General features: G+C 37.7%; 1 protein-coding gene across 4 annotated transcripts in view; it reads left to right on the top strand.

The window, feature by feature from the left end:
- Positions 1–20,485, top strand: part of rgs6 (regulator of G protein signaling 6) — an 82,227-nt gene that overhangs the window by 52,205 nt on the left and 9,537 nt on the right. For all 4 annotated transcript variants that reach the window (XM_028605039.1, XM_028605041.1, XM_028605040.1 and 1 more), the window contains 11 exons: positions 7,754–7,850; positions 10,081–10,131; positions 11,839–11,945; positions 14,350–14,401; positions 16,315–16,379; positions 16,628–16,704; positions 17,359–17,440; positions 17,602–17,676; positions 17,966–18,067; positions 18,560–18,621; positions 19,807–19,917. In XM_028605039.1, the coding sequence (XP_028460840.1) occupies positions 7,754–7,850; positions 10,081–10,131; positions 11,839–11,945; positions 14,350–14,401; positions 16,315–16,379; positions 16,628–16,704; positions 17,359–17,440; positions 17,602–17,676; positions 17,966–18,067; positions 18,560–18,621; positions 19,807–19,917 (881 nt within the window). The remainder of the gene's footprint in view (positions 1–7,753; positions 7,851–10,080; positions 10,132–11,838; positions 11,946–14,349; positions 14,402–16,314; positions 16,380–16,627; positions 16,705–17,358; positions 17,441–17,601; positions 17,677–17,965; positions 18,068–18,559; positions 18,622–19,806; positions 19,918–20,485) is intronic.

The following is a 20,485-nucleotide window of genomic DNA, read 5'->3' as shown; positions in this document are numbered from 1 at the left end:
ATACACCTACACATACCAAAGCGTCTATACATCCACACACTACTCACTCCACTGTTGTCTCTAAACATACAGAGCATGGTGTTCCACTACAGAGAATAATGCTTCACCTCGACTCAACACTATCTGATTCTGCAGTATTGTTCAAACAACTGTGTTGTGCAGGACTGAAACACCAAATCATACTGGACCAAACAAGGGCGATTAGACCGGACAAGAGCAAAAACACCAGTGAATATTGAACCAAACTGAACCTAAAACACCAGTTTTTTTATGACTGGACTAGAGCTAAAACACCAGTGAATAATGAACCAAACTAGAGCTAAAACTGTGATTGTTAGACCAAACTAATTCTAAAACGCTAGTGATTATTTTGTTTTTGACTGGACTAGAACTAAAACACCAGACTAGAACTACATTAAAACACCAATGACTATTAAACCAAACTAGAGCTAAAACACCAGTGAATATTGAAACAAACACCAGTGGTTTCAACACCAGTGAATTTCAAACTCCATATAGATTATTGTGTAATCCATAGTGGTGGTTTTTGGGTGGATCCAACAGCGACCATTGCTGTCATGACAAGCTTGGACCTAATTATGGCCACCCACAAAATGAGCGATAATAATTTCAGGATTAATTTAACGGGGCACTCTAAAAGAACAATTTGGCATGTGGAGTGACTCTTGGCTCATGCGTTCATGTTAACCAGCAACAGCGAACACACCAGTTGGTAGTTGTCTTTGGTGATGTTTTTGTGGTGGTGTTCATTATCGCATTTGACAGATTTCTTTAAATACATTTCCATGAAGGTGGCAGTGTAGAGTGAGTTGGATTATTAGGATCATAAATATGACATTTATGAGGATCAGGATAATAAATCCCTGACCTTAAGGACCCATATTTTTTTTGTGTGTGTGTGTGTGTGTGTGTGTGTGTGTGTGTGTGTGTGTGTGTGTGTGTGTGTGTGTGTGTGTGTGTGTGAGAGAGAGTTTATTCTGCTCATGTCAGCAGTAGGTTGTGAAATCTTGATATGCTGACGTGGTTTCCAAGGTAGCCTTGCTTTTCCAGACCTCTATTTTCAATGTTCCAGGACAACAGAATTTCCAAGGTAATGTTTACGTATGTTTTCTAAGCTGCTGTCACATACAGTATCCTATACTATGAAACCATACATATAAACACATGAGGTACAGTAAGTATAGTTCTTGAATGTGGTTGACAACAAACATATTTCATTTGTAGTGTATTGACACTTTAATTGCCACCTTTTTAAAGATCCTAACACATTATTTGGATAACTAGCAGCAACATGATGCTGTGTGTCAACAACATATCTGCCTATAACACCATATTATTGGAGCTTCTACTAATAAAACAAGCTGCTTTCTATTTCAAGGGATCATTATGAAGTTATTTTTAGTGAGATCAAATGTGGGAGAGTTAGTTTTAGAAAGTTTTGTGGTGATATAAAACATACCATGCTGGCCGACAGGGACATGTGGATAATGAGTCTCCTCAGATATATTGTGTCAGATTTTAAAACCACTCTGAAATAAACACAGCTACAGTAAATGAAGAATATGTGCGTGACATTCACCTAAATGCAAAGTTTCTTTGAATCTATTTAAGCCCACAAATTGAGGCAACATTTGGTTTCCTTAACTAGATCTGTAATTTCATCATTTGACTACTTTTAACAGTATTTAGATGGAATCTGATTAGCTTCATTTAGACACATAGTTGGAGATTGTTATGGTATAGTGTTGCTAATGACGTATCATTTATTGCCATAGGTACAATTTAATTTTGGTTACCCAAAAGTTCAGAGGTTAGCTGATTTTGCAGAAAAAAGGGTGGTTGCCACAATCAATATACTTGAACTTGTATCAGTCAGTTGACAGGAGATCCTCTCTGCACTACCTCTGCCTCAGAAAACAATTTAGAGGTAATATTATTTCGCAAACACATTCTTTTTACAAATTGAATCAACTGTAACACAAGCTTACATGTTGGCTTTCACCCAAAACTCTCTTCAGAAGAGTTTAGAGTGTGTTTACCTGCAGCATTCCTGGTAAAGTGAGAGTGCATGTTGCTGTATATGTTGAATACATTTCATTGCATATACAACCTTGGAGCCCACTAACACAAGGGTCTGAGCACACTGTATATATTTTAAGCTCAGGCTTTGTAATATGTGCATGACATTAATGATTAATAAATTTAAAGAATTGTATCTGTTTGGGTGGCTATCAGTAAGTTCTTCTCCCATCTCATGTTCCTTTTGTTGTCACTTGACTTTTTGTCCAAGTGTTCCTTTTCAATAATGCAAATGCCACTTAAAGCACGGAGGAACATGTTGCAATCAGTGCAGCATCTCAGTACTTGATTGTGAAGGATCTTGGGAAGGTAATATGCAGATGTGCTAAAGCAGCTCTGGAAGGAGCTAAATCAGCGAATGGTCTCATATGACTAGTCTGATCACATACTTTGCCTCTCCCAGAAATCTAAATGAATCAGTTCATGGAGTACAGTGCTATATGTACTCTTCCCAGGTCTATTTGAGCTTTCTCTCTGAGGAATATAAAATATGAATGAGCACATGAATTACGCACCCAATTTTAAATCATACAGTTAGTGAAAAAAATAGACTGATAGTGTTCCCATGACTGAGACTTACAATAGACCAGTTGAACAGTGTAAGTAAATGCTTAAGATATTGTGGTTATTTTTGTAATTCTTAGGCTGTTGCTGTTGATTTCTTTAGTTTTGCAGGCCCACGACAGTGACTGTTCTCAGCGATTTCAAATTAGGGGGCCAGGCTGGGGCCAAAGGGGATTTTAGTGATGCCAAATAAATCAAGTACCACTGTTACATAGCACCTCCATCACCCTATGTTTGGTTCTCCAAAAGACGAACAATATATAATAATAAACCTAAGAATACTCATTCATTCATTCTTTCTGCCCCCTTGGAAACACCATTGGTTCCCGATACATTTTGATTATTTGAAGCATCAATACATCATTAGGAAAATCTATCCTGAGCAGTGTTGTGTTTGACAAAAGAGTGACAATCCATTTCTCTAAGATGTTTATGTCTCACCCACAAAGCCATGGTCAAATAAACAGCTTGAATGTTCAACCCCTGGATCGTTGACTTCAATACCAATCATCCATCTACTTGTTCTCCAGCTGGCCTTCAGCCAGCCTGCTATTGATCTGGCACCGTGTTAAACTGTCACTGTGTGTAAGATTTGGAGCTGCATGGTTCAGACGAGGTAATTTTCTTCTTTTCTTTCGAAATGTGTTACCCAGGTATCTCTGCGTGACATCCTCAGGGCCATGGCTGACATTTTCTCTCTCAGCAGGATGTATTCCTGCTTCTTTATATAGCCACAGTGATGGCCTTGTCAGTCTCCTTTCCCAAGATTCACAGAATTATCTTAAAAGACTAATTGCAGCTGTTTCAGGGTCGGGAATTCAAAGGGGGGTATTTTTTATTGTAAATTCTTTTTGGCCTCCTCTGCGTGTATTTGGGTTCAGGTTTTTGGTTCCAGCTGAGAGTTATGGCCTCTTACCATGGGTCCGCATGGCTGACTCAGGATGTTTCAGCCCACTTCCATTAAATAAATAAATAAACCTCTTGTGTAACTGTTCTTTCATTGTCCATGAGGTACAGTCCCATGTTTTAGGTTAAATAAATGTTCAGACTACAGTAGTTGTACCCAGCCAACAGCAGTTGAAATCAGATGTATACATACTGACATATACAACGGCATCAAATACAGGCTGAGATTACTTTATTCAACTGCTACTTAAGATAGGATAAACCTTTATTGATCCCCAGAGGGAAAATATAGTTGTTACAGCAGCACGAAACTGCAATAGAACAGATAAATAGAGAAATTAAAGGAATACATAAGAGGTATATACTGTAGTGTAAAAAAAAAAGTGAATACTTTTGCCTACTTGTTTTGTAAAATCTGAACAGCGGTAGAAAATAACTAAGTAAATTTACTGTACTCAAATAAAAAAATGTACTGTAGGTAATGTATTGATAATTTCCATTTGATGCCACTGTTTTACTGCTCTGTATTTTAAAGTAAGTACTTTCTTATCCACTACATTTTACTATAATACTTCCTACTTTGTACATTACATTTTGCATACCAAACATGATTTTTAACAAAATCCAATGCATTTCTATAAGTTTAAAATACCCCAAATTGTACAAAACTACCTTGACTAGCTTAAGCCTTAGACTGTTGCTTACATATTAAGGAATCAGTAATGCTATAATCCAATAATGTAACTCTCTCAAAGGGTTTATTCTGCAAATTGGGTATCCTTACTTTTATTCCTTAAGTACTCATTTCTGATAATGTTTATGTAATGTTGAATGCAGGATTTGTAATGGAATTTTTTTACTTTGTGGTATTTTTGTTCCAATCGGTTATTCCAATCGGTTTCTAAAGATGAAGCTTTATCTTGCTTTAATATTAGTTTGGAAGAGTATTGTGCTCATCTTTGCCTCCCTACACTTCACTGTCCTACATTCTTGCATAAGACTCCCGTAAGAATAATACCCACTCAAACAATAAACAGATTTCTGAGGGACGGAGGCGATGGCATCAGTATTGCTGCTGAGGCCATCCTGTTTCCAAAGGAGACCATTAAACCACTATCAACAGCATGGTCCTTGGCACCCCATAACCCACCTTTCTGCATGGCTGCTTGTCAGCCCACTAGCTACCAGGAAAGAAAATGCCTCTGCACTCAATTGGATAGACCTGCAACCAATCAGAGCGCCCCATTTTCTTAGCGACCATAGGGGACAGCTGATAAATTAAACTTTTGCCCAAACATGTAGGAAGGACGGCAAAAACATTTTTCCGATCGACAAATGCCTTGATCACGGTTCTCTGTTCTTCTTTAAAAATTAACGCGCTGTCGATATCTTCTATAACAGACGCAATGGCAGAATCTACAAATCTCAAATCTCCAATGGCAGCCATCTTTGTTGTATACAAATTCAACCCAAGCGCTCTTTGGTGACGTGGTTGATTATGTTACTGGTGATCATCTGTCCATCATCGTAAAAATAGCAACATTTTGTGATCTGGCATACAGGCGGTAATGTTTGCATCTTCAACGGCTGTAATAAGCCTGCTATGAATGCCCATTTTGATTGGTGGGGCAGGAGGAGTGAAATGTTTATGACAGCGGAAGCCTTTAAAGTCTTTCAAGCAGCTGTCTCCACAGACCATCAAGGTCTTGTTAGAATTGTATTATTATATTGATTTGGATGTGTAGCCTGAAGCTGCCTGTGCCCTTGCTTATGGCAGACAGCCAGGATCTGTTTCCTTCAGCAAGAGAGAGAAACGGGGTGACAGCAGACGGATGGCCAGAGAGTTAAAAGCAGAAGGCTTGTCAGTTCGAATCTTGGCTGGGAACATCTTTTATTGAGAAGTGAATAAGATGTGCTTTTGAGCTTTTCTGTTATTTAATATTTTCTGTAATTTTGTCCCTGAGCAATGCACTTAGCTGGACCAACGTGTTCATTCTGCCACCACCAAACCCCAGACTCAGTTAAAGAAATACTTCAAAATTTTGGGAACTACTTACTAGCTTAGTTACTTGTCTTTGGGGAAGATTGATACCACTATACTTGTTTATCTGCAGATGGCTCTAGCTTAATGACTGGAAGCGGAGGGAACCTACATGTCTTGCTCTGTCCAAAACTGAAGTTAAACAGCAATGTAAAGATGACAAGTATATTGGATTAACATCGCTTATAATACCTATAATCTCCAATGTTACCTGTGTCCATCCTGGTAAGGGTTGGTGGACTGTAAAATACCAGGAACAACAGTGGAAAAAGGTCTTGTATGTTGTACAAATGTATTTTATAAATATATTGGACCGTTATCAATAAACCAAACCAACCAAGCAAACATGATATTTTCAAGAAACTTGATGATACCTATGGTCATGCTGTAGGAGTTAGTGGGCAGAAAAAGGAACACATTCAACCATCTATGCAAAATACACAGGCCAAAACTAACACGATTCTTTTGCTCCTTTGTCCTTTGGTTCTTATGAAGCGGCTACATTTCTCGTCTGTAGCAGATGTAATGCCTTACACTGCATTTCCGCCTCAAGGTTCCTCTACTGTTAATAATCACGTTCTTCCTCAACTTATCAAGCTTCTAAAGACAAAGCAGGTAGAATAAGATACTATTTTGTATTCTAGGATGGATAATGATATACAGGCTACTTATACAATATGAGGGAAAATGACACCAGCACAGCATTCTGCCTGTCAAAGAAATCTCGAAAGATTTAGAATAGAATGTATAGTACGTTGTGTGTTTTGTTTTTTGTTTTTTTTAAAGCACATTAAGTCTGTATGAGTCTGTTGTGGAAGTAGGCATGTAAGATTTGACCCAGCGTGGGTGCCTGTGAGAATTGCACTCCACTGACAGCTAGCTCATAAATATACTGAAAAGCTAAAAGGGTCAGAAAATGCACACAGCATGAGGACAAATGTGCAGTACAATAGACTGTATGTATAGGGAGCACAGGAAGTAAATGATTTTTCTTTTCTGTGCAAGCATGACTGTGAGTGTGTGTATTGTGTCTTTTGTATTGTTTTTTCTTTGGCACTTCTTTAATGTGATCACTTTCTTTCTTTCTTTTTCTTTCTCTCGCTCGCTCTCGCGTACCTGCTGAGGTGTGTGGTAGTTTTGTGTTAGCTGTCTCCAAAGCGACCAACTTCTCACATCCCACTCTCTGACACAAACAAAAAAAGCATCTGTGCAGAGAGGGGGTGTCAACATTGACTACTACGGTGCAAAGTGGGTGATATCTGTGTTTCATTTACATCTGTACAATTGTGATAATAGGCCAAAGGCACGTGCTGTTCCTGCTGAACCTCGTCTCTTGCTCGTATCAAATGATTTCATGTGACTCCGTTTTGAGATTTTCCTCCCGCTTTATGCTGTTGGCTGTTGTTGCAACTTTTGTAAATATTATGAACAGTAACAATATGTAGGGGTGTAATTATGTATTCCATTTTGCATGTTTAAAGGTCCTATGAAATAGGATTGTTACTTCCTTAATGTTGTATTCATTTTTCGCTGGGGCAGGGCATTAGTGTAGCATAAGCTCAACACTGAGCTGGCAGCAGTTTTCAAGGTTCAAGTGCCCATTTCATAGCATATTAATTGTAATGTAACATTAGCATTTTATGTTTGAATTAATCAAATGCCTTGGTACACCAGACACTCTAAAAGCTTTGTGTATGTTTGTGCTTAAATAATAGCACACTCTTTCTGTTTCATTAACCAAAACAGCTAATTCTGTGCTGAAGTGACTCATTTCACAAGCAGCCTCTCTGAAAGGGTCAGCTTGTGAATGTGTGGTCTTCATTAACTGAAGTGAGCTGAACCCAAATCTTCTCTCGCTGGCAAAAAGATCATTTACCATAATATAATCACAACTTTTATAGGAATTTGAAATATGCACTTATATATATGCTACATAGAAAATGCAGAGTAGGAATTTGCAGATTAAAACTAATGTGGTGATGGTTTATTGATGTGCTGAATATAGCATATTTAATTAGTCCTTGAAATATGACTTGCCTCAAATGGATAGCATTAAAGTTTCAATCTTAACCCTGTTTTATCTTCTTTTCCCTTCCTCTCTCTGTCCCTCTTTCTTTCCTCTTTGACTGCCTTCCTCTGCAGATTGAAGAGATTGTCACTCACATCCAGGATGAAACAGAGGGTGTGCCCATCAGAACTGTCAAAAGTTTCATGACCAAAATCCCCAGTGTAGTAACAGGTGAGAGAGAGAGAGAGAGAGAGAGAGAGAGAGAGAGAGAGAGAGAGAGAGAGACCCTGCAGTGCACAAATATATACACTGTTAAAAGTGAGTCAAAAAGGGGACCATGAGGAGACCTGTTACAAGGGTAGGTTATTTAGTGCTGCCCTCTTTCTCCTGAATTAAATGAAATTAAGTGGATCAATATATCTCAAACAACAAGTCCTCAACCCTAAACTACAAACTGTATTCGGTTTGTTAATATTTTTTGATCTGCCATGTCTGTGGTTAAGGTTTTCTTTCTCACCAAGAGGTTTTTGCTGCCATCATAATTACATCACACTACATCTGCCTTTGCTCCCCAGAGAGAACAGTCTTTTTTTTTGTCTTGGACCACGACAGTAGAGGTCTGTGTCAGAAAAACGTAAACATAGGTTGTTTAAACCTACATTAGTTAATTACTTTGCACTTTGTCTATACTGACATAATAATCACCTTATAGTGTTAGGCAAAGAGGCAGTATTAGCATAAAAAAAAAAGAAATGTGTAAAGGCAAACTTACAATTCTACATAAAGTGTATAGTAATAAATGGATACTGATCTCATATTTACTTATAGGTTCAACGCAATGGCTTTCTTTTAAATTCCTATTTATATAATGTCTTTCTTCTAAATTCCTATTTAGAAGAAATACATTATATAAATAGGAAGGAAACAAAGGACATAGTGCTTTTCAAGAAACTTCTTGGAAAGGATTCAGAAATTATGGACTTGTAACATAAAGCATATTGCATGAGCTGTTTATAAATTTTCACAACAATCCCAATTTGCAGCATTCAGTTGAGGGATATGTAAAAAGCCCAATAATGGCCATGAATGGTGATGACAATAGTGTTGGAACACTAGAAGCAAGACCTCCAGCTAAGGCACACGCTCATATCTATCTATAAATATATAATACATACACTGTTGCTGCATTTCATTCTGGTTCTGTTAATGCTGCTGCTCGGTTTCTTCAGCCGTGGATAACTGGAGAATAACTTAATAGCTGGAGGAAAAATGGGAGGACAACATATATGATTAAATGTTTTGAAAAGAAAGTGTGAGTGTGGAAGGGGAATGAGTAATGCCGTCCTCCTACAGTACTGTCAAGGTGCCCTTAAGCAAGGCAATCAACCTCCGACTGCTTCAGTAGAGCTGGGGCTGTAGGTGTCAATATGTGCAACTGCATCATTGTGAATTACCAGGGGAACATGCACACACACTCAAAGTAGAAAAATAAGAACATTATTAGCCAGTTGTACCTGTCAGGTGGGGATCGAAGTCGGCCACCTTGCCTGCTGGCTGTTGTTGCTTCGATTGATAATCACTTTAAAAGTCTGGAGTCACAGTGGGAGGCTCTGACACACCCCAAACAAATGATGGAAACAAAGAAAAGCTATTAACGTTCTCCTTTTTTCTCTCTCAGACCATGCACTTATGGAAAATGCATTACCACAATATGCCATAAGCAGACCATATCAATAAACCCAATTACTACAGCAGTGGATGGATGTGCAGAGTGTTTGCAGCTGAGTGCTAAGGGCAAGGAAAACTAATGAATGATGAAGAATTAAACACCAACTCCCTCGGGACTCAGAGAAAGCAGAAAGGAAGCAAAGATGGGATGATACTCTATCTCCACCACACACAAAAGAAAAAGCTTTTTAGTATTTTTACCTATCATAAATTATCACAGAGTAATGTAAATGCTCTAAATATTGCTCTTCTAAGTGCCAGTGGGGTAAGATCATCTTAAATTTGAGCAGTTTGAGACTTTTTTTGTGTTATATTCTTCAAGACAACTTCTTGAGATGAAGTAATGAAAATCTTTATTTCTTTCGTCAGAACTCTTGTTTTGAAATTATTTAATTAAGCTTGCACATATGTCTTTTAGTATAAAGCCGAACTTGCCCTCTATTACACCTAATTGTAATTGGGAGTTATATCATGGATCTCTTGCTATTACTTTTATTGTATTAATTTTGTTGTATTCCATTTTTTGATGTGAAAGGGACAAGTAATGGAGAAAAAAAACTCATTTACATTTTGCCCCCAAAAATGACTCTAGTAGAGATAAAAAAAAAACTTACTTTTATTTCTTTTCTATTGCCTCTCACTTTATACCCCATCTTCTATTTCTTAAATCATACTCCAAATCTCTACAAATGTGTGACCATGCACTGTATAACAGTCTTCTTTTTCGTTTCAGGTACAGATATTGTGCAGTGGCTGATGAAGAACCTTTTCATTGAGGATCCAGGTAGGTTTTGACAAATGATACCCGACTGCTGAATATAATGACTTCTTTGTTAAAGACAACACCCTCCTATGACAACACACATCCTGTTCAAACTAGAGAATTGTATTTACTAAAGGAAATACAAATGCTCTAATAAGTATGCACAAAAACTTACGGGGTGCAGCGTTTCCCAGTTTAGATTTTTACAGCCACAAATAACCAATAATATGAACGCATGAGTTTTGTTGATGCCAAATGTACTTCGAAGTTGTGTTACTGTGCAAAATATAAAACACAGGGATACATTTATCTTAAATGGCAGCTAGATAACAGCACAGCAGTGGTGGGATGTAATGAAGTACATTTACTTAAATACTGTACAAATTTGAGGTACTTTACTTGAATCTTTTCTTTTCATGTCACTTTCTCCTTCTACTCCATTACATTTAAGAGAGAAATATTGATCTGTTTACTCCACTACATTAATCTAACCGCTTTAGTTACTAGTTACTTTACAATTTCAGATTTTTGCACACAAAACACATATTAAAATAAAATATATATAAAATAATATGTAATAAAATACTGATACTTACTTACATTTTCAATGCTGGACTTTTACTTGTAACAAAATGTTTTTACAGTGTGGAATTAGTACTTGTACTTAAGCAAAGGATCTGAATACTTCTTCCACCACTGCAGCACAGCAGTCCAGTTTATGAAAGGTCAGACACAGTGTGTGGTAGGCACTGCAGGTCTTTCATATGAAAAACATTTTACCCTTTCAGAATCATAAATGTGGGTATGTTTGAAATAAATAGAAGATATTTGCAGATGGACTTAGACTTTACCTAATGAAACTAATTTTTAACAGAAAATTAAAGCTTTAGTGCGTAACTTTCTGATATTAATGAACGTCTGTTACATTCAAGCCATTGCCAAATGAGTTGCTACAAATGTAATTAAGACTACCAGCTCCACACAAATCTCTCTGTATTTCTCAGTATAGCTATGAAGATTGTGGCGTCCGGTGACTTTCCTGCACAGAAAATCGGGTGCGCAGTCACGGAAGGCTTGTATCATGTGAAAGTGCAGACAGTTTTGTTGTCATTACTTAGAATACTTCATGGGGGCGACAGAAATTACCCACTATAGCTTTAAGCTTCACAAGTTAATATTGCAAAAACAACACAGAATGAGCAGAAAAAAAGAAACTAGAGTCATAACAAAACCACCAGCTAGATTTTGCTATGGATATGTTGTTTAGATGACCTGACCTGAGGCATGGTGGTGGGAGAGCACTATTTATTGTTGGTGCAGAAGCCCACAGCCTGGACACTGAGTCAATCATTGAGTCATCCATGTACAACCAACCCCAATCAAACCATCTCCGGGCTGTATCCTATATAGCTGACATCCAATTAGAATGCAAAAGGATACAACAGGCTGTGTATATACTTTTTATACTGTGATCAAAAACTTTAAATGCACTTAATGTGTTACCTTTTAATGACATCAAGATGGTACATTTGTGGCTTTTCACAGTTTTTACATCTGTTTTTATTGTATTGCATTCATAGCTCTAAAAAAAAAACTTTCATGACTTTGATTTCATTGTCCTGTTGTTGCTACGACTGAGTTAATTCCATCCAAATATTGCATTATAGGTAATATGAGTGCTGAAGAACACACAGTAATCAGTACTTCTTGTTCTCTTCCTGTCAACAGCTGAGGCCATGCACATCGGCAGTCTCATCGCAGCTCAGGGCTACTTCTTCCCTATCTCCGACCACGTCCTCTCCCTCAAAGACGACGGCACTTTCTATCGCTTTCAGGTGAGCAGGAGCGTCAGTCAAGTGATAATAAAGACACAGAGGGGGCTACAGAAGTAGTGGAGAAGTATAAATATCAATAAATCATATTTACTTTATATTTAAATAGTTCCAGACTGATACTCAGAGTACAACCAAGTGAGTCCTGTGCTGTATGTTACTCAATGTTAAGGGTTAATCTTAAAGGTTTAGGGTTACCCTGTCTGTGGAGACTCCTGAAATAGGTAATTGACTCTTAAACTTCTCATTTGTTACCTGATACTGAGTTAAATATCAAATGTTGCCAAAAAGGCCAACACATTGATTTTGAAACATTGTTATAATTACCATTGTGCACATGAGGTCATTGCTGAGAGAACTGAGAAAGTATCTTGGTTAACATTTTGTGACAGCTGATTGAATTTGGAGAGGCATCTGTTGGATCAGTTTACAGCACAAAAGAGGAAAGGATTCATTTCACAGTTAATGCACAATATTAGCATCATTCAAGATTCTCAATATATAGATTCAATTATTTAACAGAAAAAAATGGGACAATGTCTTCGTTGTGACGTAGTTCCAAACATTAGCATGCTAACACATTAAGATGGGGGACATAAAAACAATATACCTGCTCAATATCAGCATTGTGTGAATGTTGGCAAAGTGACGTTAGCATTTAGCTAAAAGAACTGTTGTGTATAGTCTAATGGAGCCACTAGCATGGTTGCAGACTTTTAGTCTAACTAAAGGTACACATAACAGCGTTGTAAAGATAGGATGACCTTTTAAATTTAAATAATGTGGAGTTGTTCCAGGTGGTTTTTTTTTTTTTTTTTTTTTTAAGATTATCTTTGGAGCATTTTAGCCAGTAAAAAGAGCTTTAATAAATAGTTAAAAATCTACAATTCCGGGATCATCCCTGGAATGCAACTTTTAGAATGTGTTTTTTGCATATATATATATATATATATATATATATATATATATATATATATATATCTATAGCTAGATTTTCTAATAATTGCTCCTTATTATACATTTTACAATAGTTTTTTTTCCCCCCAATAAATGCATACTGTTCTGTGCCTTTCATAACAGACCTAACCTCAAACTAATCCCTTCTTCATCCTGCATTAGTGTGAGAAATACTGAAAAGTCCAGCAAGGTTAATCTGATTGTGGGAGCACTTACTTTTCATAAAGACCTTAATCAGCGGTTGAAGATTACTTGTTCTGTAATGGAACAACACACCAATCTTGATCTTGATGACAAAAGGCCCTGACCGCTTCTTCATTGTGGGATCCTGTGTGATCCTATTAAAAATGAATGGTGATCTGTTAAAATATTCATCAAGCGAGCGAGGGAAGCAGGTCTGGGTTCAGGTTGAGTAGGCGGCTACCAAAAGCCTGACAGACAGTGTGTAGTAGAGTAGCGCACTAGAATTAAAGACTCATCAAGGGACAAAAAGAAAAGCGTGCTGACATTTTACTCCTCCTTCACTGTTCACAGATAAAACAGTGGGGTTAAAGTCAGAGATTAATTATGCCAGACTATTTTATCCAGAAGTTCCTAATTAAAAATCGAAAAACAATGTTTTCACATTCCTCAGTGGGGAACGGCAAGGCGGACCGTTGGCGAGATTAGAATGATCTCTGTGTAGCATCTTCCTTCCTTTCCACGGAGTCTTGTTGGAGGGCTGAGTCCCCACCGGAGCTGGAGGAACAGTTTAATTAAACCAGACGACAGTGCACATGACTCTGCTTTGACCTTGATTCTCCTTGTTCAAAGTGAAGTGGAAGAGAAAACAAAGAGGAGGAGGAGCAAGGCCGTTTGCCATTGAAGCTTCATAAAGATAATCACCATTCATTAGCATTACATTTTCCAGGCAAATTTAAGTGTGAGGCCAAGAGAAACACAGAGAAGGGAAATCAAAACAATTAACAATTAACACTGTGTAAAATTTCTCTTTTTAAAACTGTGATTCAAATACCCTGCAAGCTATGTCAAATAACAATCATATCAGCGTTTGTTCTTTGCCTGCTGGCTTTATTATTCTGCATTCCCATTGTTTATTTTGCAGCTTTCATCGCTACTGTTTTTATTGTGTTGCTGCAAAACTCCCATGTCTCTGCAACACCCCAGGATGCCTCTTAATAGGGGAAAAGTTTTATGAGTCAGCTTTTCTGAATCTGTTCAATACTGATAAAAAAAAATTTATTTTGATTGCTCACACAGTGGTGCAAGGCAATCATGTGCACTGCTGTGTCTCAGAGGCAAAACAACAGTCTCCTAAAGGTCATTGTCATCACCATGTTTTGTGGGAATGTTTGGAAAGTGTACATTTGCCTGCATAGTTTTTGACTCTCTTTGAAATACTGCCAATTGATCCATATCTTTTGACTATTCACTTCTGTTTTGCTGTCAGGCACCGTATTTCTGGCCATCCAACTGTTGGGAGCCTGAGAACACAGACTATGGTAAGAGGGATACATTGACATTTTGTTTTTTTCTTACACATTTTTGTGATAAACCCCTTCTTATAACATGTCTTCCTCCATGTTTAAATGATCAATGCTTTTTCATCAAATTGATGACTGCCATTTGTAGTCACTGTTCCATTATCTTTACTGTGACTATTATTGCCACTGTTCTACACATCCCCAACCGGCACCGTCAGACACCGCCTACCAAGAGCCTGGGTCTGCCGAGGTTTCTTCCTAAAAGGGAGTTTTTCCTCGCCACTCTCGCATTAGCCACTGCTAATGCATGCTCTTGGGGGAATTACTAGAATTGTTGGGGCTTTGTAAATTATAAATTATAGAGTGTGGTCTAGACCTACTCTATCTGTAAAGTGTCTATAGATAACTTTTGTTATGATTTGATACTATAAATAAAATTGAATTGAAATAGAATTGATTATCCTAGAATAGTTTTTCAATGAAAATACGGAGTACCATTGAATAGCACAAAAAGATACTGTTGTATCTGAGGGAGTGTTGATAGAGCTGGTAATCAGTGTTAATGTCTCAACTATATTATTTCACAGGTACTCAGTCAATACATTTAATTCACAGCAAGTGCTCATGAGGCTAAAGTCGAGTGCATTCTACACTTCCAAAATCAGCAGAATACAATTAACCATACATAACTGTAAGATTTACTCCTCTGTATTCAGGCCTAATCTAGGGACCAATTTCATTCCCAAAACAGCACTTTAGAAAATGATTTCTACAAATCCTCTTTCATCTTCATTAAGGTACATCTAATTAAATAAAGACCGTAAACTACAGTATACTTGTGTAGCTGTAAGTGAATATTTATAGCTTGGCTGTAGAGCTTAACTCAACCCACACAATGTTAATGTTTTATGCAGAAATAACTATACTGTAATTGTCTCAGTTTCTACCTTACATGCTCAGGTTTGATAGTGATTAATAGTTAAAGCTATGGAATGTGGCAAATTAATTAGATATTTCACAATAATATGACCAATATGTTTGTTTGCATATGATCTATACTGACCTTTAACTAACTAAAGCATTTGGCTATCAACCAGTCATTCAGTTGACATCTCATAAATAATATGGGCATTTCTAATTTCATGTTTTCATTTGAGTCCAAAACTAATATTTTTTTTAAAAATGTTCAGTCAAAGGCTGAAAACATAGCAGTTTCTTTTTGACACGGTCTAGTGATTCATCTTGCTAAAGAGCTGCTAACAGTAAAACTATGTCATCATTTTAGTGAAGAGCTGTAGCTTTCTGTCTTGACCTGAATTCTGTTTTAGAAATTGAAATGTGTATGCATCACATGTGGGAATGGCAGACTAGCAATGGAAACAAACTCATAGAGAGGTGAAAACATTAAATGGATATTGCTAACAAATTTCAACCATAAATCATATCAAAACATGGGGTGTGATTTCATGAAAATCTTAATGATTGCACCTTTAACACATGTACATATTTGGCATTAAAATAATCAACTTTATGCGTATCAAATATTGCCCGAAAATAATAAATCTAATAGTATCCTGATTTTAGTCCGTTGATATACTGGCCTTTAAAAGCACTGACCTGGCAGTGTAAACACATCCTCCAGTAGAGAGGACCAGTCGACAGGATTAGTCAATCACCGCTACACTTCGTGCCCTTCATCCTGTCTCAGAGGCAGCATGTCTGGAGTTTAGAGCTCAGTGCCTCTTCACACTCCATCTCAAAATCCTAAAGCAACACATAGGTGGACAGGCGGCCTCCACAACTGATTATAGTTTCATACCATGGGAGATGAGGAGGGGTGATGTAGGTATATGAGAGATGTATGGATGAAGGGAAGCATGTACTGTATACTGATAAATCCCAGTCTTTGAAACTCTCTGTCCGTCTCGCAGCTATATACCTGTGCAAGCGGACCATGCAGAACAAGACCAGGCTGGAGCTGGCAGATTATGAAGCGGTGAGTTATGGATTGTTCCTCTATACACAGATCACTACATCTTGGTATTGATCTGTGTGTCAAGTTTTGGGCAAAAAAAAACCACAACCTCTTAAAGGTCTGTGTGTGTCTGTAATACTGAGATCTAAATTGCTTCTCAGAAACTTTAAAACTGTGGAATATTTTAAGATTTAATTGGATTTAGTTTATAATTTTTTCCTTTTAGAGATTTTTGATCATAACATCATACCATGTCTTCTCTCCAACAGGAGAACCTAGCCAGGCTGCAGAGAGCTTTTGCCAGGAAGTGGGAGTTTATCTACATGCAGGCTGAGGCCCAGGTCAAGTAAGTGCACTCTGTTACCACGGCAACTCATGAAACTACAATGCACGCAGTGATGTCATTCACACCAAAGGTAAAAGATAAACAATACATATGAGCAGTGAGTGTTTCTGACATACTCAATTAACCCTCCTGTAAGGGGAATTCTTCTTACATTGCATGTCCAGTCTTATCTAGGCACCGCAGGTCTACGGCTTTAGGTTTCTGAGGTATATAGCATGATGAATCAATTTGCTTTTGGAACATATAGACATTGGAAAATGAAGACAGAAGAGGTAAAAAAAAACAAAATTATGGATACCTGCCTTTACAAGAGCCGTCTTTGATTTATTTATGTATATACACTGAATCCTATATGACACATTGGGCCCCTGCATGGTCTTCACACTCTTGTGTGCATCTGCAAGCCACAATAGACATTATGATCATGCCAATTGCATGCAGCTCCTTTTTAATGATTGTTTCCGGTCTTTGTGACCAACATTTTGAAATAAAAGCACACGGAACAATGTTCTTTTGTTCAGAGAACATGTACAACATCTTGATATTGTTGTATTTTCCAATGGGTTACCGTTTCGAAGTCCTCTATATGAATAATTAACACCTCAAAAGTTTGCATGCTGTAATTCTCACACTGACTGATGATCTCATGTGCAGGATCGACAGGAAAAAGGATAAAACTGAGAGGAAGATCCTTGACAGCCAGGAGAGAGCCTTCTGGGACGTCCATAGACCTGTGGTAAGCCTCTGTCTGTGCATGTGAGATTGTAGCTGCTGCCTCCCCTTTCATCCACACACTGTCTCTTTTTGTCTTTCCAGAGCTCTCTTTGGGTAATCTTAAAATCCCCAGTATTGACGGTAATAATGTTTTTTTTTGTATTTTGCTCGTGTTTTCTCCAGCCTGGATGTGTTAACACAACAGAAATGGACATCAGGAAATGTAGACGCATGAAGAACCCTCATAGAGTTAAGAAGGTATAAGTTCCAATTACAAGGGTGACGCTTTAACCTCTGTTTACAATAAATGTAAAAATACGTTGACAAATAACTTTATATCGGTTATAGCAACACTATTCCTAATAAGATTTACATTAATACAAGCAATCATTTTTTAATTACTGAAATTGATCACTTTAATTTTCCAACACAGGGGCTTTCTTAACAGCTGTTTTCATACCGTATATGCACTGTGACAAAATAAGTACACGTTGTATCTCTCTATTATCTCTCCAACTTCTCCTCTCATCATGTTCAAACGGCCCAGTCAGTGTATGGTTTGGTGGAGGAGGGAACACAGTCTCGGAGTCCCATACATACTCCTTCGCACCACTGCAGAAAAGGCACCAAGGAGGATGTGGAGAAAGAGGTACAAATTTGTCCTTGAAGAATTTGCCAAAATGATCAACTCGCATTAAAAAAAACAACAACTCTGTACTGTGCTTTGTAATGTTTTATCCACAAGCAATTTGTTTCATTCCCACAGAAGCATTGCAGAGGAGATTGACACACTGCATTTTACACTATGTGTTATAAGGTCAAATTTAGCAAGAGCTTTCTAGCACAAAGGGAGATCGAGTTTCACCATAAAACAAGACAACTAAAAACAGGATTCAACTGGCTTGTGGGAAAATAAGTTTATTATGAGAAACCGTAGCATTAACATTGCCACTGAGGCTGCCAACCAACTTAAACATGGTCCTGTTTGTTAATCATAGTAATGCCAAGATACTTGTTTTCTGCAATAAGACAATCATACACTGACATTTTAGAAGATGCAAAACATTTACGTTTGGTTAGCTGTTAGCAGCATACAAAACCAGCATAAACAAACACTGATTCCTGTCATGTCCTCTTTCAGATCTTATTCCTGAACACCCAGCTAGATCGTCACCGTATGAAGATGTCTAAAGTTGCTGAAAGGTACAGGAAACTCAGGCATTTAAGTAGTAATGGTTAACAAATGATAGATATATTATGGGCTTATTGTGTTGAATTGCATTAAGCTGTACAGGCATTCTTTCATTCTCCCCTTTCTTTATAGTGCATGAGAGTTGCAAAGCATATGTATGCATGTATATGTGTTTCTAGTCCCTTTTCTTCTTGTTTGGCAGACACACTCTTGTTTGTTTGCCTGACAGTCCCATCTTCTGCTCAGTCATTTGAGACAGCCATTACTTCCCAGCAGAGCAGAAAAAGTATGGTTACTGCTGGCTGCTGCGCTGCTCTGCCTCCCTGACCCTTTCACCTCCTGACTTCACATACAGAGCTGAGTTTAATTAGTGCTCTACAGAGCGGAGAGTTTGGGACATTAACCCAAACAGTACAGGAAACCACATGTCAAACAACATCGGTCATGCTGGGCAAAAACATTCAAAACAACTAGTATCATTCATTTATTTTTTTAATCACTTCACATTAGGAATAATATGTAATAATTATGATCACTCTTTGGGTCAGTGAGCATATGATATATCATATTACTGCAGGTGGGAATGTTTTCTGTCAGAGATCCAGCTGTTACAGTCAGATTGAACTGCTGTCGAAACAAGTTGACAAATGTGAAATAAGTTTTTATTGTTATAGCTGTGGTACGTTTATTCTTCATACTGTATGCTATGGAGGGATGGAGTGGCTCACATGGTGTAGGAGAGACACCACGTTCTGTTATAATAGATTCTTGAGTTGAAGTTTAAGCTGTGAGCAGTAAAACATTTCCTGTTGTTGTTGATGCACTTTCTGCTTCGCTGTGTCTCTCAAATCTTATTTATCTCAGATTAGATATGAGAGGTACTAGGTTCACATCTGAGCTATTGATCAGAACAGATGTTCCTGCTTAACAATTTTTTTTTCTCATAATTTACTCAATTAACTTCTGAAAACTCACAAATATATCAGGTAAACAGAGGAACTATTGATCTCATCGAAATAAATTGTAACAAAACAAGAACAACCTCTCCTCTGCCCCGGTGTGTGTGTGTGTGTGTGTGTGTGTGTGTGTGTGTGTGTGTGTGTGTGTGTCTGTCTGTCTGTCTGTCTGTCTGTCTGTCTGTCTGTCTGTCTGTCTGTCTGTCTGTCTGTCTGTCTGTCTGTCTGTCTGTCTGTTAGTCTAATAAGCTACACTGAGCAGTACATGGACTACGACCAGTTTGTGACAGCACAGGAACCGTCCAACCCCTGGACCAGCGACGATCCCTCCCTCTGGGATCTGGAGGCCAGGTACAAAACCAGAAACTCATTTCAGTGTTAAGAATGTACAGAGAATTTGATAACAACCATGACCTTTTTCAATTGGATATTGACATATTCCTTATTGTGCTGATTATTTTTGATTACGGAAAAAGATTGTTGTGTTATTGGGTTGTATTGTTTTCTACTGTGTTGTCTGATTGGAAGTAATTGCATTTTTTACCTAAGTGTTTGTGTTGTTGAAAAAATTATCAATATAAAAGCTTTTGGCAAGCTTAGTGCTTAGGGCAAAATAAAAGCTATTTTCCTTACTACATAATGCTTGAGGGTCGACTGGAAAATATTTTTTTACTAGACATTGGAATTATGTTTAATTGTTTGTTTTTTCATAACATTCATGTCCCTTTGGGATGGTTTGTGTCACCTTACTCTGATTTCTGGCTGACAATATCCTCGGCTGCTCAAACATTTAAAGGGAAAGTCCACCGATTTTACCCACCAAAGTGTGTTTACAGGTCTTGGAGTATTCTACTGCATATGCTTATTGTTTTACAAAAAACTTCTGTGCCTCCAAAGGCAGCTGTGATAAATCTGATTA

This window comes from Perca flavescens, chromosome 18 (assembly GCF_004354835.1).
Source record: "Perca flavescens isolate YP-PL-M2 chromosome 18, PFLA_1.0, whole genome shotgun sequence".
Lineage (NCBI taxonomy): Eukaryota > Metazoa > Chordata > Actinopteri > Perciformes > Percidae > Perca > Perca flavescens.
The sequence above is the reverse complement of the archived record's forward strand: the minus strand, read 5'-3'. Positions and strand labels throughout refer to the sequence as shown.